The 20,713-nt window shown below is 47.5% G+C and overlaps 1 protein-coding gene across 5 annotated transcripts in view; it reads right to left on the minus strand.

Moving 5' to 3' along the window:
• SLC2A4RG (SLC2A4 regulator) overlaps positions 1-15,446 on the minus strand; it is an 88,646-nt gene extending 73,200 nt beyond the window's left edge. For 3 of the 5 annotated variants that reach the window (XM_077460409.1, XM_077460410.1, XM_077460407.1), the window contains exons 1-4: positions 15,306-15,446; positions 9,441-9,631; positions 6,011-6,043; positions 2,834-2,907 (exon numbers count right to left, since the gene is read on the minus strand). In XM_077460409.1, the coding sequence (XP_077316535.1) occupies positions 2,834-2,907; positions 6,011-6,043; positions 9,441-9,631; positions 15,306-15,380 (373 nt within the window). In that variant the 5' untranslated portion in view covers positions 15,381-15,446. The remainder of the gene's footprint in view (positions 1-2,833; positions 2,908-6,010; positions 6,044-9,440; positions 9,632-15,305) is intronic. The other 2 variants (XM_077460411.1, XM_077460408.1) reach the window with 1 other exon arrangement.
• Positions 15,447-20,713: the final 5,267 nt, after the last annotated feature.

Consider the following 20,713-nt stretch of genomic DNA (forward strand, 5'->3'; position numbering starts at 1 on the left):
TTGCCACCAAAAAATAAAAAAAAATTGTTTAAAATTCTTAAAAATAAAATAAAAAAGAATTGGAAAAAAATAATTGTTTTACTCACCTCTAAATACCTGTTGCTAGGGGGTCCCTCGTAGTCTGCCTTCTTCCTTGCCAGGGCTGGTGACATCACTTCCCCTCGCGCCGCGCACGTGTCCCAGGTGACTGTGCGGCTTATCACGGCACTCTGCGCCGCTCGCACATGCGCAGTGGGTGCCCACAGTACGAATGACAGTGCCGCAAGCGGAGCGGGAAAAGAGGGGGGGGGCTTCGTTCCCCCTCATCGCTGGACCCTGGGACAGGTAAGTGTCCGATTATTAAAAGTCAGCAGCTGCAGTATTTGTAGCTGCTGACTTTAAATTTTTTTTTTTTTTTTTTTTTAGGGGCACCCCACTTTAACATGGCTGAAGAAAAAACCTCTTCAGTAATATACACAGGGGCTGCAGTGTTGGAAACAGTTGCAACACTTGACGGCCCTGATGGCTCACTCTGACTAGCCACCTCAGACCTCTCAGGGGAGGATGCCATTGTAGAGATGAGTTTAGGCTTTTTTGAGCTTGAGGGAGTCCCTTTTGAGCCCTTTTTTGGAGTGTTTTTACCTCCCCTTCTGACCATAGCCCGATGCACAAATGCAGAGGTACTAACAGAAGAAATTGCACCCACTGCTTGAGCAAATAGTCCGGCAACGGCCACCACTATTAGTGCTCAGCCTTGTGCTTTAGTAAATCTGCCAAGGGGAATGCCGTGTCACCATTTACATGGCCCATTTTTGCTTGTGTCCCTCCGACAGCTGCAGTGAGCAAAATGCAGCTTTTAAAATGTACTCAGGAGCTGGACGTTGCCGCATGCCAAGGCCGCGCTAAGCCACGCGCCCCTCTGTATTCCTACCTCGCCCGTCCTCTTTTCAAAGAAAGAGCATTTTCCCATGAAATCAAGGGCCTCCGATTCAACGTAATCGCCGTGTGTGTGTGTACGCGTGTGTGTGTGTGTGGGGGGGTCCTCGAGGAGGAGAGCTGTGACAAATCACTGTGCAGTGGCGGTGGAAAACCATCTGGCAGATGCTGCTCCCCCTGGCTCCCCCCTCTATCCAGGGAGAGCTTCTGTCCAGGTGGCGGTTCTTTCGAGAAACCCCCCCCCCCCCCCAACATCTTACCGGAGGCTTGGGACTTTATTGCCATCACAAAGGATGAACAACATCCCTTGTGATAGCATGGGCCGTGGCCTTTTAGATGAAGAAGAACCCCGCTTTCTGTCAGATCAGGGTGCATGAACATGTATGTTCTCAACAGGTTACACCCTGAATATGCTTGCAACATATTATCAAAGGTGAACTTATCCTTTATTAAAGGATGCTTTAATGACAGAACTGTAGATAGGTGTTTCTCGGCCCTGGGAACGTCCTTCGAGATGCCTATTGAAGGAGCAGTGGCTCTGAGCTTGTAGCCAATCCAGAATCTCTTCCCTTGGTTGATACCCTCCCCCAGAAGTCATTGTACCACCCGTAACATCACGAGCGCTCCACACCGGCCCCGGCTTCTTCCTGATGGCCACAGGACGTTCCCAGGGCCGAGAAACACCTATCTACAGTTCTGCTTTTCTGCAGCGCCACTGGACCAAGCACTAAAGGATCCTGATAGGAGGACCACACTATGGACCATCTCAGAGGAGCCTTTTTAATCTTCTCTTCCTGTAAGTGCGACCTTAAGTGTGGTATTAAAGGATGCTTTAATTACACAATATAAGTGCCACTTCCTTTTCTACCCTCTCTTGCCTACTACAGAGCAAGCTCTCTGAGGACAGCAGCCACCTTTCTGACCAGCTACGATACTTATCTGTTTAAACCCTGAACTGCCAGATACCGGCTTAACCCTTGAACAGCCATATTTAATGCTATGGACCAATTGCCTAGTTATCTAATCACCCAAGTATTGTATGCACTTGTGTATTTGTTCTTACAGTTACCATTACCTCTGTCTGAACTTATCCTTTAACTTCAGTTGTCCGAAATCCATCTTTTTCCACTCTTTCATTTTCAAACAAAAAAGTGAAAACATCTAAATATTCCTTCAGCTCTGTTAAATGGATTAGTGCTGAACCCTGGAAGTGATTCTAAATGTTTAGTTGCATTGGTCCAGTATGGACTAATGTAAGTATGCATATGTCATACCTGAGGGACTGCTGGGAGAGCCAACAATCCCTGTAGTAAGTCGGCGCTGCAGCGCTCTCTGCTTTCCTCTTGGACATGTGCTAAGTAACTGCCCAACTTCATACAAACCACTGGGGGGGAGGGGGGATTAGAACATCGTGTTTTTTCTTTCAGTGAAACAAAGGGTGAGGTGGAACAGTGACATCACAATCTCCATCTTTTCCAATCAGAGAATGGCTTTCTGTGAACGGCGGTGGCGTCAGCGAGATGCCCCCTGTGGACAGTATGCAATGCTGCAGACACCTGCCACAAAACCCAGGAGATCTTGACCATGACTGCAAAAGCGACGACTACTACAGTGGTTGTCAGCTTACACAGCAGCCAATCAAATAAGCATGCTTACATTGGTCCAAGCTGGGCGAATGTAGCTATGTAATTACAATCATACCTGGAGCTCAGCTTTAAACACCGGGCTGCAGCCATGGCGTCCTACAATGGGCTCTGATACCCAGCTTTGCCGAGACCCAGCAGCCTTGGGGCAATGCTGCATGCAACTTCTGGATCAAGGTGGCGAATGCTCTCCATTTAGAAAAAGAGTGGAGAGGCCGGGGGCTAGGACACAGTTTGCAGGGAGTAGATAACATAAGTGAGCTAGATAGATGTACCTGCTCCAGCTCCCAGCGCCATGGGACCCGATGACAAGCTAGTGAGTGCAGCTGCTGCAATTGCCTCATCCAACCTACAAAGAAAGGAGAAATATTTTAATAAGAAAATACCAGTCCTTGAAATAAAAATAAGATGGGAAAAAAAAAAGTCATTTAGAAAACACCCAGAAAGTGATATCCACCCCCAAACTTTTCTTAGCTGAAGCTGTGTTGGGGCCCTTTGACTGCAAAGTCCATTTAGTGAAAAGCTGAAATTTAAATTTTGGACTGCTCCTGAATCTTAATGACACCTGATGGGAGAGTGACATTTCGGGACAGTTCACCGATTACGGTAAGGGAGGTTGCCAACGTCTTGGTGACTTCAGCAGGTAAATAACTCCGATATAAAACTGGGATATAATCTTACATAGCAACATCATGGGTGGTATTCAATATGGGTGCACATGAAATATAGCAATTCTCACACATATGGGTTCTTCTTATTTAACCCTACAAAAGTGAATATTGAAAGTGGTTGTAAACCCTCTGGGACCACTTTAAACCTAGATTAAGGCTTGCCTGTAGGTGCAAGAAATATCTTCTAAACCTACATGGTTAAAATGGATGTAAACCCTCTCTCATGAACACACTCTCATCCTTTCTAAACTACTGCAATATTGGTCATCTAGAAGGATATACATGCCTCCTGAATTTATACTTACCTGTCAAATGTCTCCCCTCTGTCTGCTATGAGACCCTGAAAAACTGCAGATTTTGTGGGTGGGGCTCAGTGGGTGGAGTCGTGATGTCAGTAGACTCCCCGCCCACCTCTACACTCCCCTTATCAACATGCATTTTCTCCTGTGTATTTCTTACACTGAACTTCTGCTATGATCACTAACATCCAGTCAAAACCCAGAAAAGTCCACACATGACTTCAGCATGCCAAATCATGCTGAGGTGTGGAACAGCCAATCCTGGCAGAGCAGCAGAAGAAAGGAGTGGGAGGGAATTAAAAAATAATGCATGTCTCTTAGGCTAGTGCACGAGATATGTAAATCACCTGTCACTCACAGCAAGGGGGATTTGACAAAGTTTTTCTGTTTGTCAAGATTTATCTCACTGAAAAATAAAAGAGGATTGCTCAGAGATGGATTAATACTTTGTGGCAAGACTGGGCTCAAATGATAGGAAATCGTATACTCTACATTATGACATGTGGGAAAAAATATTTTTTATTTTTTTTGTTTACATCCACTTAAAGTGGTTGTAAACCCTTACAAACCACTTTGACCTTAATCTAGGCTTACCTATAGGTCCAAGAAATATCTCCTAAACCTATACGGTTTAGGAGATATTTACCTGAAGACAGCCACCGCTGTCTGCAGCATAGACAGCGGCGCGCAGGCACACTGGGTAAGCCGCAGATCGCGGTGATGTGTAGTGAGTGTCGGCTCCTGTGCGCACGTGACGTCATCGCTGCTCCGGCGAATTACAGCGCCGGAGCAGCGAGACCCACCAAGAAGATGGACGCTTGGAACTACAGGGGACAGCGGTGACATCGCTGGCTCCTGTGTCAGGTAAGTGACACATAATGGACTACTGTGCGATGCATAGTAGTCCATTATGCTTTACCTTTGCAGGGAATGAAAGAGGAAGTAAACTCATCGGGGTTTACTTCCTCTTTAAAGGAGATATTTTAACAAAAATCGGGCACCGATGTCTATGGCGCATGCGCGCCATAGGTAACGACACAAGCGCACTAAGCATGCCATTAGTGAAGGCTAACATGCCGTTGCTGACGGCTGCCGTGCGCATGCGCCGGAGTGACGTCATCGCTGCTCCGCCCACTCACAGCGCAGGAGCAGCAATACCCCCAGAAGAAAGACGGATGCTTCGTGGAAGAGGGGACAGTGGTGACATCGCTGGCTCCTATGTCAGGTAAGTGACACATACCTTTGTAGGAAAACAAAGAGGAAGTAAACCCATCAGGGTTTACTTCCTCTTTAAATCAGAGCGACCTCCCTTACCAAAAAATGAATACAAATGCACAAAACTACAAGAAGTCTTATTTAACCCCCTTCATGCCTGAGGGTAAAACAAATGTTAATGCCCAAGCACAATTTTGACATGCGTTAGTAAAACCGTACATACCATAACTACTTTGTGCATTCAGGTGGATTATACCCGGTTTTATTTTTTTTCAGTACAAAATTGGGCTTTCATTTGGTAGTACATTATCAAGGAAAACTGGCCCAAAATAGTAAAACATACAATATATACATTATCTCAGAAAAGTGAGTACACCCCTCACATTTATGTAAATATTTTATATCTTTTCATGTGACAACACTGAAGAAATGACACTTGTCTACAATGTAAAGTAGTGAGTGTACAGCTTGTATAACAGTATACATTTGCTGTCCCCTCAAAATAACTCAACACACAGCCATTAATGTCTAAACCGCTGGCAACAAAAGTGAGTACACCCCTAAGTGAAAATGTCCAAATTGGGCCCAATTAGCCATTAGAATTGTTGCTCTACGTAAAGATGGCCTAGGCCAGGGATATTCAATTAGCGGACCTCCAGCTGTTGCAAAACTACAAGTCCCATCATTCCTCTGCCTCTGGGTGCCATGCTTGTGGCTGTCAGAATCTTGCTATGCCTCATGGGACTTGTAGTTCTATAACAGCTGGAGGTCTGCTAATTGCATATCCCTGGCCTAGGCTATACGAAGATTGACAAGACCCTGAAACTGAGCTGCAGCACGGTGGCCAATACCATACAGTGGGTTTAACAGGACAGGTTCCACTCAGAACAGGCCTCACCATGGTTGGCCAAAGAAGTTGAGTGGTGCTCAGCATCATATACAGAGGTTGTCTTTGGGAAATAGACATATGAGTGCTGCCAGCATTGCTGCAGAAGTTGAGGGGGTGGGGGGGGGTCAGCCATATGCCCCACATGGCATCAAATTGGTCAGCATGGCTGTCGTCCCCTGCTTCCCTCTATCGATGAGGATAGAGGGAAGCAAGGGAGAAGTTTTGAAAACAATGGTGGGGTTTAGAAGCCCTGTTAGTTTTTTTTTTTTTTTCGCTGTGCCGTCTATGGACATTAAGGTGGTTGTAAACCCTTGCATATACCCAGTGAATTGACCAGCTCAAGATAATAAACAGATGAAAAAAAAACCTCCTACATACCCGTTTATCTCCAGCCATCTCTTCTCCGGAGCCCTTTAAAGTACAGAATTTAGACAGCATTATTAAGCTCCAGAAGGCAGGAGGGGGGATCTGATGATGTCACACACTGCACAGCATAGAGCAGGAGTGTAATCTGATACCTAAGTAAGGGGAACGGACATGCTCTCGCTCCCCCCTCCCAGCAGAATCTCATAGAGAAACTAGCGCAGGGGGGTGGGGGCCATCTAGGTATTGTCTGGTGTAGACATGGACTGTCAGAAGTGGCTCATACAGATAGAGGAACAAGTGAGAGGTAAGAAGCATAGTATGTGCTTTGAAAGGCAAGTATACACTATAGAAGAGTATGCTTTGTTCATTTTTTTTCACTTCAGGGGATTACAACCACTGCTAGCTATGAAAAATGAGACGGCTCATGTGACTAGGTGTGCAACTGCCATCATCGCTATGGTAACAAGAAAATATTAAAAACCTCGAGTTTGGGATATTTAAAAATTCAACATGTTGCATAATTATACAAAGATTAAAAAAAATGCATGATGTAGTGGATTGAGTTGGAAGTGTTATTTCCCCAACTACTTGCTGAATGACCACCAGTGGAAACCAGATGGTTAAAAAAAAAAAAAAAAAAAAAAAAAAAGGAGTAGAGGGATATCCAAACACGTTTCGAATAATAAATGCATAAGCTAAATTTTCATCAGGGATTTATACCACTTCTGAAAGTACAAAATGTAGCATTTTAGAATTCATATACCATATATTTCGGACCAGAAGACGCACTTTTTCCCCCAAAAATATGGGGGAAAATGTCTCTGCGTCTTATGGTGCGACGGGCGCACCCCCACCCCCCCCCCCCGTCGCACCGCTAGTGTGGAAGCGAGGCAGGAGAGTGGAGGAGAAACATCCCAGGTCCCCGTGAGCGCCGGGCGATCTTCCGGCTTGACCCGACACGTGCTGACAGAAGACAGAGCAGCCCTAGCGATGGCACAGGTCAGGCTGCATTACTGGCAGCGGTCAGGCTGCATTTCTGGCAGCGGTCAGGCTGCATTACTGGCAGCGGTCAGGCTGCATTACTGGCAACGGTCAGGCTGCATTACTGGCAACGGTCAGGCTGCATTACTGGCAACGGTCAGGCTGCATTACTGGCAACGGTCAGGCTGCATTACTGGCAACGGTCAGGCTGCATTAATGGCAACGGTCAGGCTGCATTAATGGCAACGGTCAGGCTGCATTAATGGCAACGGTCAGGCTGCATTAATGGCAACGGTCAGGCTGCATTAATGGCAACGGTCAGGCTGCATTAATGGCAACGGTCAGGCTGCATTAATGGCAACGGTCAGGCTGCATTAATGGCAACGGTCAGGCTGCATTAATGGCAACGGTCAGGCTGCATTAATGGCAACGGTCAGGCTGCATTAATGGCAACGGTCAGGCTGCATTAATGGCAACGGTCAGGCTGCATTAATGGCAACGGTCAGGCTGCATTAATGGCAACGGCCAGGCTGCATTAATGGCAACGGCCAGGCTGCATTAATGGCAACGGCCAGGCTGCATTACTGGCAACGGCCAGGCTGCATTACTGGCAACGGCCAGGCTGCATTACTGGCAACGGCCAGGCTGCATTACTGGCAACGGCCAGGCTGCATTACTGGCAACGGCCAGGCTGCATTACTGGCAACGGCCAGGCTGCATTACTGGCAACGGCCAGGCTGCATTAATGGCAACGGCCAGGCTGCATTAATGGCAACGGCCAGGCTGCATTAATGGCAACGGCCAGGCTGCATTAATGGCAACGGCCAGGCTGCCTTACTGGCAGCGGTCAGGCTGCCTTACTGGCAACGGTCAGGCTGCCTTACTGGCAACGGTCAGGCTGCCTTACTGGCAACGGTCAGGCTGCATTACTGGCAACGGTCAGGCTGCATTACTGGCAACGGTCAGGCTGCATTACTGGCAACGGTCAGGCTGCATTACTGGCAACGGTCAGGCTGCATTAATGGCAACGGTCAGGCTGCATTAATGGCAACGGTCAGGCTGCATTAATGGCAACGGTCAGGCTGCATTACTGGCAACGGTCAGGCTGCATTAATGGCAACGGTCAGGCTGCCTTACTGGCAACGGTCAGGCTGCCTTACTGGCAACGGTCAGCCTGCCTTACTGGCAACGGTCAGGCTGCCTTACTGGCAACGGTCAGGCTGCCTTACTGGCAACGGTCAGGCTGCCTTACTGGCAACGGTCAGGCTGCCTTACTGGCAACGGTCAGGCTGCATTAATGGCAACGGTCAGGCTGCATTAATGGCAACGGTCAGGCTGCATTACTGGCAACGGTCAGGCTACATTAATGGGAACGGTCAGGCTACATTAATGGGAACGGTCAGGCTACATTACGGGGAACGGTCAGGCTACATTAATGAGAACGGTCAGGCTGCCTGAAATGGCACAGCTCCACTGGTTTTGACTCCTCCAGACATCAAGAATGGCACAAGCTGCAGTCCCCGGCATCTCTATATAATGCGCAGGCATGCCGCGATGACAGCAGAAGCACCGCCGGCACGTCCTGCGTTGCCGCGTCACATCTGGCCTACAGGTGGCCGAAGTTCTACTACTCTGGAACTCTTATGCATTTATTATTCGAAACGCGTTGTTAACCCTCTACTCGTTACCATCCGGTTTCCACTGGTGGTCATTCCACTTCCAACTCAATCCAAATACATCATGCATTGTTTTTAAGCTTTGTATAATTATACATGTGGAATTTCTCTACTACTCTTTTTGTCCTTTTTTATATATTTAAAAAAAAATATATATATATTTACACACACATATTTTCTTACTAAATTATTATTTCATTGCCATAAAAATCCCAAACTAGAGGTTTTTCATATAGCCGCTGGCTATAATCTGTGTCTCATCCCAGCCGACAATGGCCCCGCAGGAGGGATTCCCCTGTCAGCACTGTCGGGGGAATCGTGCAAATTTCTTCCCTGCAATTCATGATTGCAGGAAAGAAATTTGCACCGTGTATGGCCAGCCTTAGAATAGTTGACAAGTAAATAAAAAAAAAAAAAAAAACACATGCTGATCTTGCTGACAATACTGTGTCATTGTTATGTCCTGTGAGCAGAACCAGAAGAGAAAACATCCTTCTCTGCACTGTGCATTCTACTAGGGGAAATCAAATGCAGTCAGCACATCCCAGAACTAGCAAGCTGCAATATATTACATGTTACTTTTATGTTTAGATCTGCTGTAAATGAACCTGTTACTTAACGCTGCAGGTCATCGCATTTGGAAATCATTCAAATAGACAACAGCAGTCTAAAAAAAAAAATTGTCCTTTTGACAACACAAAGCTGTTTGTTATGAGAGTGCATGTAATAACCAGATGCGTTCCTTGCATGGTACAGTTGTACAGTGGGTGTCATTGCTGGCTGACCTGTGTCTGGGGACGGGGATGACACTGGAAAACACTGGTGAGAAGCGGCTCTGTACAGGCTGAGGCTGGGAGACGGGTGCGTTCGGAGATTGCAACGTCCCACAAAGGAAGTCCTGGCACTGGCCGGTCCTTGGCGCCAGCATGCTGTCATACTGAAAAGCTGTCCGGGTGTCAGCGTAGATGGCAGAAACCTGCAGAGAGAAAAAGAACACGTGAGAAGTCAGTAGCCATACAAGGTGTGCCTGAGGGAGGAGTGACAGAGCCGGGTGCCGTGTGTTTGGGGTATAAACATATCCTTCCGGAAAGGCAGAGGTGGGGGAAGAGGACAGCATAGAGAAACATCCATGGGTTAAACATTGTATACACACTTAGCAGGAGGCAATGTGTATGTGTACAGGGCATTGGTCTACATGCGTGTATGGGAGGGGTAAATGTTTGGTCCGGAGGGGAAACAGGCATGTGTGTATTGCTGGTGCAGCCTGGAAGGGGGAGGGAGAAGGATGAGGTGTATGAAGGATTTCAGTCTGGGAAAAAAGAGAGGAGTGGAGGGAGAAGAGGATGAAGAAGGGGGAAGAGGAGGATGTCAGTGTGGGATGATAAAGAAGGGGGGGTGAGGAGGGGTCAGTGTGTGATGAGGAGGATGTCAGTGTGTGATAATGAAGAAGGAAGAGGAGGGGGTCAGTGTGTGATGATGAAGAAGGGGGATGAGGAGGGGTCAGTGTGTGATGATGATGAAGAAGGGGGGGTGTGCGATGATGACAATGATGAAGGGGGATGAGGGGGGGGGTCAGTGTATGATGATGAAGGGGGATGAGGAGGGTCAGTGTATGATGATGACGACGATGATGAAGGGGGATGAGGAGGGGTCAGTGTATGATGATGATGATGATGAGGATGTCAGTGTGATGATGATGAGGATGTCAGTGTGTGATGATGATGATGATGATGAAGGGGGATGAGGAGGGGTCAGTGTATGATGATGAGGAGGGGTTAGTGTATGATGATGATGATGATGATGATGATGATGATGAAGAGGGATGAGGAGGGGGTCAGTGTATGATGATGATGACGATGAGGAGGAGGAGGATGTCAGGATGAGGATGATGATGATGATGATGATTATGATAAGGGGGTCCAGTGTGTGATGATGAAGAAGGGGGGGTGAGGAGGATGTCAGTGTGTGATGATGAAGAAGGGGGATAAGGAGGGGATCAGTGTGATGATGATGAAGAAGGGGGATGAGAAGGGGTCCGTGTGTGATGATGATGATGATGAAGAAGGAAGAGGAGGGGATCAGTGTGTGATGATGATGATGAAGAAGAAAGAAGAGGAGGGGGTCAGTGTGTGATGATGATGATGAAGGGGGATGAGGAGGGGTCAGTGTGTGATGATGAAGAAGGGGGATGAGGAGGGGTCAGTGTGATGATTATGAAAGAAGGGGGATTAGGAGGATGTCAGTGTGATGATGATGATGGATGATGATGATGATGATGAAGGGGGATGAGAAGGGGTCAGTGTGTGATGATGAAGAAGGAAGAGGGTCAGTATGTGATGATGAAGAAGGGGGATGAGGAGGGGTCAGTGTGTGATGATGATGAAGAAGGGGGATGGAGGGGATGTCCGTGTGTGATGAAGAAGGGGGATGAGGAGTATGTCAGTGTGTGATGATGAAGAAGGGGGATGAGGAGGGGTCAGTGTGATGATGATGATAAAGAAGTAATAGGATGAGGAGGGGGTCAGTGTGTGATGATGAAGGAAGGGGGATGAGGAGGATGTCAGTGTGCGATGATGAAGAAGGGGGATGAGGAGGATGTCAGTGTGTGGATGATGAAGAAGGGGGATGAGGAGGATGTCAGTGTGTGATGATGAAGAAGGGGGATGAAGAAGGGGTCAGTGTGTGATGATGAAGAAGGGGTCAGTGTGTGATGATGAAGAAGGGGGATGAGGAGGATGTCAGTGTGTGATGATGAAGAAGGAAAGAGGAGGGGGTCATTGTGTGATGATGAAGGGGGATGAGGAGGGGTCAGTGTGTGATGATGAAGAAGGGGAGTGAGGAGGATGTCAGTGTGTGATGATGAAGAAGGGGGGTGAGGAGGATGTCAGTGTGTGATAATGAAGGAGGAAGAGGGGTGAGGGCATGTCAGTGGGTGATGATGAAGAAGGGGGATGAGGAGGGGTCAGTGTGTGATGATGAAAGGGGGGGGGGGGTGAGGAGGGGTCAGTGTGTGATAATGAAGGGGGGGTGAGGAGGGGTCAGTGTGTGATGATGAAGAAGGGAGATGAGGAGGATGTCAGTGTGTGATAATGAAGAAGGAAGAGGAGGGGTCAGTGTGTGATGAGGAAGAAGGGAATGAGGAGGGCTCAGTGTGTGATGATGAAGAAGGGGGGGTGAAGAGGGGTCAGTGAGTGATGATGAAGAAGGGGGGGTGAGGAGGGGTCAGTGTGTGATGATGAAGAAGGGGGATGAGGAGGGGTCAGTGTGTGATGATGAAGAAGGGGGATGAGGAGGGGTCAGTGTGATGATGAGGAAGGGGGATGAGGAGGACGTCGGGAGGAGGGGATGTCAGTGTGTGATGATGAAGAAGGGGGATGAGGAGGGATCAGTGTGATGATGATGATGAAGAAGTAGGATGAGGATGGGGTCAGTGTGTGATGATGAAGGGGGATGAGGAGGGGTCAGTGTGATGATGATGAAGAAGTAGGATGAGGAGGGGGTCAGTGTGTGATGATGAAGAAGGGGGATGAGGGGATGTCAGTGTGATGATAAAGATGAAGAAGGGGGTGAGGAGGGGTCAGTGTGATGGTGATGAAGAAGGGGGATGAGGAGGATGTCAATGTGTGATGATGAAAAAGGGGGATGAGGAGGATGTCAGTGTGTGATGATGAAGAAGGGGGATGAGGAGGATGTCAGTGTGTGATGATGAAGAAGGGGGATGAGGAGGATGTCAGTGTGTGATGATGAAGAAGGGGGATGAGGAGGATGTCAGTGTGTGATGATGAAGAAGGGGGATGAGGAGGATGTCAGTTTGTGTGATGATGAAGAAGGGGGATGAGGAGGATGTCAGTGTGTGATGATGAAGAAGGGGGATGAGGAGGGGTCAGGTGTGTGATGATGAAGAAGGGGGATGAGAAGGATGTCAGTGTGTGATGATGATGAAGGAAGAGGAGGGGGTCATTGTGTGATGAAGGGGGATGAGCAGGGGTCAGTGTGTGATGATGAAGAAGGGGGGTGAGGAGGATGTCAGTGTGTGATAATGAGGAGGAAGAGGGGTGAGGGCATGTCAGTGGGTGATGATGAAGAAGGGGGATGAGGAGGGGTCAGTGTGTGATGATGAAGAAGGGGGGGTGAGGAGGGGTCAGTGTGTGATGATGAAGAAGGGGGATGAGGAGGGGTCAGTGTGAGGATGATGAAGGGGGATGAGGAGGATGTCGGTGTGTGATGATGAAGAAGGAAGAGGAGGGGGTCAATGTGTGATGATGATGATGATGAAGGGGGATGAGGAGGGTGTCAGTGTGATGATGACAAGAAGGGGTATGAGGAGGATGCTAGTGTGTGATGATGAAGGGGGATGAGGAGGGGTCAGTGTGATGATGATGAAGAAGGGGGGTGAGGAGGATGTCAGTGTGATGATGAAGGGGGATGAGGATATCAGTGTGATGATGATGAAGGGGGATGAGGAGGATGCTAGTGTGTGATGATGATGAAGGGGGAGGAGGGATGTCAGTGTGTGATGATGAAGAAGGGGGAGGAGGGGATGTCAGTGTGATGATAAAGATGAAGAAGGGGTGAGGAGGGGGTCAGTGTGATGGTGATGAAGAAGGGGGATGAGGAGGATGGTCCAATGTGTGATTATGAAGAAGGGGGATGAGGAGGATGTCAGTGTGTGATGATGAAGGGATGAGGAGGATGTCAGTGTGTGATGATGAAGAAGGGGGATGAGGAGGATGTCGGTGTGTGATGATGAAGAAGGGGGATGAGGAGGATATCAGTGTGTGATGATGAAGAAGGAAGAGGAGGGGGTCATTGTGTGATGATGAAGGGGGATGAGGAGGGGTCAGTGTGCGATGATGAAGAAGGGGGAGGAGGGGATGTCAGTGTGTGATGATGAAGAAGGGGGATGAGGAGGATGTCAGTGTGTGATGATGAAGAAGGGGGATGAGGAGGGGTCAGGTGTGTGATGATGAAGGGGGGGATGAGGAGGGGTCAGGTGTGTGATGATGAAGGGGATGAGGAGGGGTCAGTGTGTGATGATGAAGGGGATGAGGAGGGGGTCAGTGTGTGATGATGAAGAAGGGATGAGGAGGGGGCCAGTGTGTGATGATGAAGAAGGGATGAGGAGGGGGCCAGTGTGTGATGATGAAGAAGGGATGAGGAGGATGTTAGTGTGTGGTGATGATGATGAAGAAGGAAGAGGAGGGGTCAGTGTGTGATGATAAAGAAGGGGGATGAGGAGGGGTCAGTGTGTGATGAAGGGGATGTATGCCAGAGGGGTGGGGATTCAGTGATTTAGGGGGGCAGTGGGTTGGGGGTTGTATTGGAAGATGGACTGGGAATTGTTCATTGGGGGGGGGTGTAGAGGAGTGTTAGTGTGTCAGTATGTGGGGGGGGGGGGGTATCCGTGGGTAGTTATTTGGGGGGGGGTGTCAGTATGTGGGGGGGGGGGTATCAGTGGGTAGTTATTTGGAGGGAGGGGGGATGTCAGTATGTGGGGGGTGGTGTCGGGTGACTATTTGGAGGGTTGTTGGTAAGTCTGGGGGGGTTGTATTGGAAGATGGACTGGGAATTGTTCATTGGGGGGGGGGGGGGGGGGTTACCTTTCCGGGTGTCAGAAGGGGGTGTGTCCCAGTGGTGGGGTGTTGGAGGGTTGCTGAGAAGGGGGAGGGGTGTGTATAATAAAGGTGGGGGTGTCCCAGGTGTAGACAGTAGGGGGAGGGGGTGTGACATTCTGGATCTCAGTGGTGGGGTGTATATAATAAGGAGGGGTGTTTTTTTTGGGGTGTGTACACAGTGGGGAGAGGGGGACATTCCGGGTGTCAGAATGGGGTGTGTCTCGATGGTGGGGTGTCAGGGAAGGGGGTCTATATAATAGAGGGGGGAGATGTGGGGTGTATATAAGGAAGGGGGTGTTCCGGGTTGGGTGTATACAGTAGGGGGAGGGGGGTGTGACATTCCAGGTCTCAGTGGTGGGGTGTATATAATAAAGGAGGGGGGTGTATACAGTAGGGGGAGGGGAGGGGGTGTGTAACATTCCAGGTGCCAGAAGGGGGTGTGTCTCGGTGTTGGGGTGTCAGTGTATTGGGGGGAGGGGAGATGCGGGTGTATTTAATAAAGGAGGGGGGTGTACACAGTAGGGGGAGGGGGTGACCCGGGCCGGGTGTACACAGTAGGAGGAGGGTGTGTGACATTCCGGGTGACGGTGTATTGGGGGGGGGGGGGGAGAGGGGAGATGCGGGTGTATTTAAGGAGGGGGTGTCCCGGGCCGGGTGTACAGTAGGGGGAGGGGGGTGTGACATTCGGGGTGTTGCAGTGGAAGGGGGCGTTCCTGGGGTGTATATAATAAAGGTGAGGGGGGTGTCCCGGGTGTACAGCAGGGGGAGGGGGGTGTGTGACATTCCGGGTGTTGCGGTGGAAGGGGGCGTTCCTCGGGTGTATATAATAAAGGTGAGGGGGCTGTCCCGGGTGTACAGTAGGGGGAGGGGGTGTGTGACATTCGGGGTGTTGCGGTGGAAGGGGGCGTATATAATAAAGGTGAGGGGGGTTGACACAGTAGGGTGAGGGGGTGACCCGGGCCGGGTGTACACAGTAGGAGGAGGGGGGTGTGTGACATTCCGGGTGTTGCGGTGGAAGGGGGCGTTCCCCGGTACCTCGGTGTCTCGGCCCCCCAGCGGCTCCTCCATGCGGTGCAGACTCCCGGCCGCCTCACCGCTCACCGCCGCCATCTTCCTGAGGAGAAAAAAAAACCGAGTAGCGGAGAGCGCGCACCGGAGACCCCGCCCACACCGCCGCCTTCTCCCCACACGGCCCCACCCACCTCCACCGAGAGCGCGACCGAATTCTCCGATTGGCCGAGGCCAGACATCAACACGGGCCCGCCCCCCCTCCTCGCGCTCTGGCACGTGGCCAGTCCCTCGTCCCCCATTGGCCGCCGCGTGTTGTTGTTCAGCGGCCGGGTCACGTGCCGAAGGAAGAAGGGGGCGTGACGGGTCCCCCGGGGAATCACTTAACCCCATCGTGCCCGCGGAGAGTGAGAGAGGGAAGGGGGTGTGACCCGCCGGATAATGGAAGCCGAGCATTGCAGTCTGCTCAGGGGAGGGGCCTGCAAATCTCTGAGCTCCCAGTGCAGCCCGTCCCCCTGTGATTGTACAATGTGCCCCTCTCCACCGACATCCATCAGGGTAACACCGACATACCACACTGTGCGATCACATTGTAATGTGTATGGGCCGGCCAGGAGCACAGGGGACAGGCTGAGCCTTTCCCTTCTCTGCTGCTTCATGTATTGTGTTAAAGATAAAAACAACTCCAGACTCCTCCCACTGCCTCCTGTTTTTTATTGTATTTATTATTTTATTTGTTTCAATGTAATCATTTTAATGTAATTTCGTTGTATTTATTTTTTAATTATGTTATTAATTCATTTTAATATATTTTCATTTTATTTATTATATTTATTTTATATATTAATTTTATTTAATTTATTTTTACAATTTATTTTATTGTATATTTATTGTCCATTTATATTTTTAGTGTATTTTTATTTATTTTTATTTTATATATTAATTTTATTTATTTTTTACAATTTATTTTAACGTATATGTATTGTTCATTTATCATTTATTTTAATATATTTTCATTCTATTTATTATATTTGTTTTACATTATATTTATTGTATTTATTATTTTATTTTTCATTTACATTTTTATGCTTTTATTTACATTATATTTATTATTTATTGTATTTATTTTATTTTTTTATTTTATTCATTTTTCATGCTTTTATTTTAATGTATTTTCATTGTATTTATTATATTTATTTTACATTATATTTATTTATTGTATTTATTTTATTAATTTTTTTATGCTTTTATTTTAATGTATTTTCATTGTATTTATTTTATATTATATTTATTGTATTTATTATTTTATTTTTTATTTTATTCATTTATATTTTTTATGTTTTTATTTTAATGTATTTTCATTGTATTTATTTTACATTATATTTATTGAATTTATTATTTTAGTTTTTATTTTATTCATTTATATTTTTTATGCTTTTATTTTAATGTATTTTCATTGTATTTATTATATTTATTTTACATTATATTTATTGTATTTATTATTTTATTTTTTATGCTTTTATTTTAATGTATTTTCATTGTATTTATTTATTTACTTTTTTTATATAGATTATCTCACAAAAGTGACTACACCCTCACATTTTTGTAAATATTTTATTCTACCTTTTCATGTGACAACACTGAAGAAATGACACTTGTGTAAATTTGCCGTCCCCTCAAAATAACTCAACACACAGCCATTAAAGCCGAGTTTCACCCATAAAATTAACTTTACATCAATCAACTGGAAAAAGCATCAGAAAAGAAAATAGAATTTTTATTTTTTGTTTGTACATATTTGTTCAGCGCTGTTGCTATGGGGTCTCTTGTAATCTGCCCCCTTCCTCTCCGCGGCGCCTGACGTCACGTCCCTGCCCACAAGCAAGATGGGAACGCCCGAGCATAAGGGATATAACATGAGGTTTTAATTTAAACAGTAACTAAAGCGGCGCTATTTACAACACAAGCCAATTCAAAAACAATATCAAATGATAGTAACATATGTGTTTAACCATCTGCCGTCCGTGCTATACCCGAAAGATGGCTACAGCGCAGACTTCATTTGCCAGGAGGACGTCCATGGACTTCCTCCCGTGCTTGAGCGGCCTGCACCCCCCCCCCCCCACTTCTCCTTTCAGGGCACGCATGGCGCCTCTGTGATCAGCGAGTCTATGATCCCGACCCCTTACCAATGACAGCTGATCATGTGATGTAAACAAAGCCGGACATCGGCTATTTTTCCGTGAGGCGGAAGAAAAAGCCAATCACCAGCGGCTGCAAGAGGGACATCGGTCCCAATCGTGAAGGTACCACCAGTGTCGCCCAGCGCCACGTACCAGTGCCCACAGTACCACCCATCAGTGCCCACAGTGCTGCCTATAAATGAATCAGTGTGCCATTACCAGTGCTGCCTATCAATAGCACCTACCAGTGCCACCTATCATTGCCCATCAGTGCCATCTTATCTGTGCCCATCAGTGTTGCCTTATCTGTGCCCACAGTGCTGCCTAGAAATTAATCAGTGCATCATTACCAGTGCTGCCTATCAATACCACCTACCAGTGCCACCTATCATTGCCCATCAGTGCTGTCTTATCAGTGTCATCTTATCTGTGCCTATCAGTGTCGCCTTATCTGTGCCCATCAGTGTTGCCTTATCTGTGCCTATCAGTGTCACCTTAACTGTGCCCATCAGTTTTGCCTTATCTGTGCCTATCAATGTCACCTTATCTGTGCCCATCAGTGTTGCCTTATCTGTGCCCACAGTATTACCTCACAGTGCCACCTATCAGTGCCCACAGTGCTGCCTAGAAATTAATCAGTGCGTCATTACCAGCTGCCTATCAATACCACCTACCAGTGCCACCTATCATTGCCCATCAGTGCCATCTTATCTGTGCCCATCAGCATTGCCTTATCTGTGCTTATCAGTGTCGCCTTATCTGTGCCCATCAGTGCAGCCTCACCAGCAAATATCAATGAAGGAGAAAAATTACCCGTTTGCGAAATTTTAGAACAAACTTTTTTTTTTCAAAATTCAGTTTTTTTTGTTTGTTTAGCAAAAAATAAAAACCCAAATGGTGATTAAATACCACCAAATGAAAGCCCTTTTTGTGTGAAAAAAATGCTAAAAATGTCATTTGAGTACAGTGTTGCATGACCGCGCAATTGTCATTCAAAGTGTGACAGTGCTGAAAGTTGAAAATTGGCCTGGACGGGGGGTTTAAGTGCCCAGTAAGCTGGTGGTTAAAAAAAAAACTAAATTTGTGGTTGGAGCTCCGCTTTAATGTCTAATCCACTGGCAACAAAAGAGAGTACACCTCCTAAGTGAAAATGTCCAAACTCGGCCCAATTAGCCATTTTCCCTCCCCGATGTCATGTCACACGTTAGTGTTACAAGATCTCAGGTGTGAATGGGGAGCAGGTGTGTTAAATTTGGTGTTATAGCTCTCACTCTCTCATACTGGTCACTGGAAGTTCAACGTGCCACCTCATGGCAAAGAACTCTCTGAGGATCTGAAAAAAAGAATTGTTGCTCTACATAAAGATGGCCAGGACCAATGATGGCGAACCTTGGTGTGACAGACCTAGCCAGGACAGAGGCTTTTGGAGGGGACTGAATGCTGGCCTCTTGCCTACCGATCATGGGCACTGGCATTTGGGGGAACGGTGCTCTTTGTGAGCTGTATGCCTGCAGACCCTGGAGGTGGTGTTACTTTGGATTCAGGTCCATATCCCACAAGACACACAGACTCTGGGAACCCTGTATATGCTGTATTAGAAAAAGTAACTGATTCATACTGTTGGGACACATAGTGTTAGATGCTAATGTCATCAGCTCCAGCCACCTGTCTGTTGTCTTCTATAATGTAAATGAGTCTAGTCTGGCTTGCCACAGCTTCTAAGAGTCTTTCACCAATTGTTGTTTGTGCTAATCAACCCTGCAATTGTATGAAGAAGTTCTGTGTTGAGATGTATGATAATGTGTAGTGTAGTTAGGGAGTCACACCGGCTGCTTTAAGCAATTAGTTAATTAGCTCATGTTAATTAGGTTTCTGGTTACAGTTTTTTTGTAAGCCTGCTGTATATGTTTGTGTGTCGTCTCAGATACAGGAGTCCATGTTCAGCAACTAAACAAGTGTCGTCTTGTTTTGTGCTTGTGAGCGGTTGGTATCTATATTACACTTGGCACACCAGATGTTTTTAAACTACATTCCCATGATGCTCAACTACACTGCAGAGTGCATGAGAATCATGGGAAATTTAGTTCCAAAACATCTGGGGGGAGGCAAAGGTTCGCCATTACTGGCCTAGGTTATAAGAAGATTGCCAGGACCCTAAAACTGAGCTGACAACTCGCTCAACGAGTCACATAAGGTCTCCGGTGTGAATGGGGAGCAGGTGTGTTAACTTTGGTGTTATCGCTCTCACTCTCTCATACTGGTCCATGGAAGTTCAACATGTCACCTCATGGCAAAGAACTGAGGAGCTGAAAAAAAGAATTGTTGCTCTACATAAATATGGCCTAGGCCAGGGATATGCAATTAGCGGACCTCCAGCTGTTGCAGAACTACAAGTCCCATGAGGCATAGCAAGACTCTGACAGCCACAATCATGACACCCAGAGGCAGAGGCATGATGGGACTTGTAGTTTTGCAACAGCTGGAGGTCCGCTAATTGCATATCCCTGGCCTAGGCTATAAGAGGATTGCCAATACCCTGAAACTGAGCTGCAGCACGGTGGCCAAGACCATACAGCAGTTTACCAGGACAGGTTCCACTCAGAACAGGCCTCGCCATGGTCGACCAAAGAAGTTGAGCGCACGTGCTCAGCGTCATATTTAGAGGTTGTCTTTGGGAAATAGATGTATGAGTGCTGCCAGCATTGCTGCAGAGGTTGAAGGGGTGGGGGGTCAGCCTGTCAGTGCTCAGACCATACGCCACACGCTGCATCAAATTGGTCTGCATGGCTGTCGTCCCAGAAGGAAGCCTCTTCTAAAGATGATGCACAAGAAAGCCTGCAGTTTGCAAGACCCCTTCAACACTGGGGTGTTTTTCAGGTGCTTTAGCGTTAAAAAAAAGCTCTTGAAAGAAGCCTCACCTGCAATCCCAATGTGAAAGCCGAGTGCTTTAAGAGGCCTTTCACAATGTCAGCGCCCTAAAAACACTTGTAAAGCGCCGCTTAAACTAGCATCGCTTTACCAGCTTTTAACCCCTGCTAGTGGCCAAATAAAGGGTTAAAAGTGCCCACAAAGCGCTGCTGGCTGCCAAAAGCGCTTTTCAGGTGTTTTGCAGGCTCTTCCCATTGATTTCAATGGGAAGGGGGGGCTTTAGGAGCGGTGTATTCACCGCTCCAAAAGCACTGCAAAGAAGCTGCTTGCAGGACTTTTTTTGATGCCCTGCCAGCGCAGCGCCTCAGTGTGAAAGCACTCGGG

Source organism: Lithobates pipiens, unplaced genomic scaffold (assembly GCF_037356315.1).
Source record: "Lithobates pipiens isolate NorthernLeopardFrog02 unplaced genomic scaffold, aLitPip1_a1.2 Scaffold_28, whole genome shotgun sequence".
NCBI lineage: Eukaryota > Metazoa > Chordata > Amphibia > Anura > Ranidae > Lithobates > Lithobates pipiens.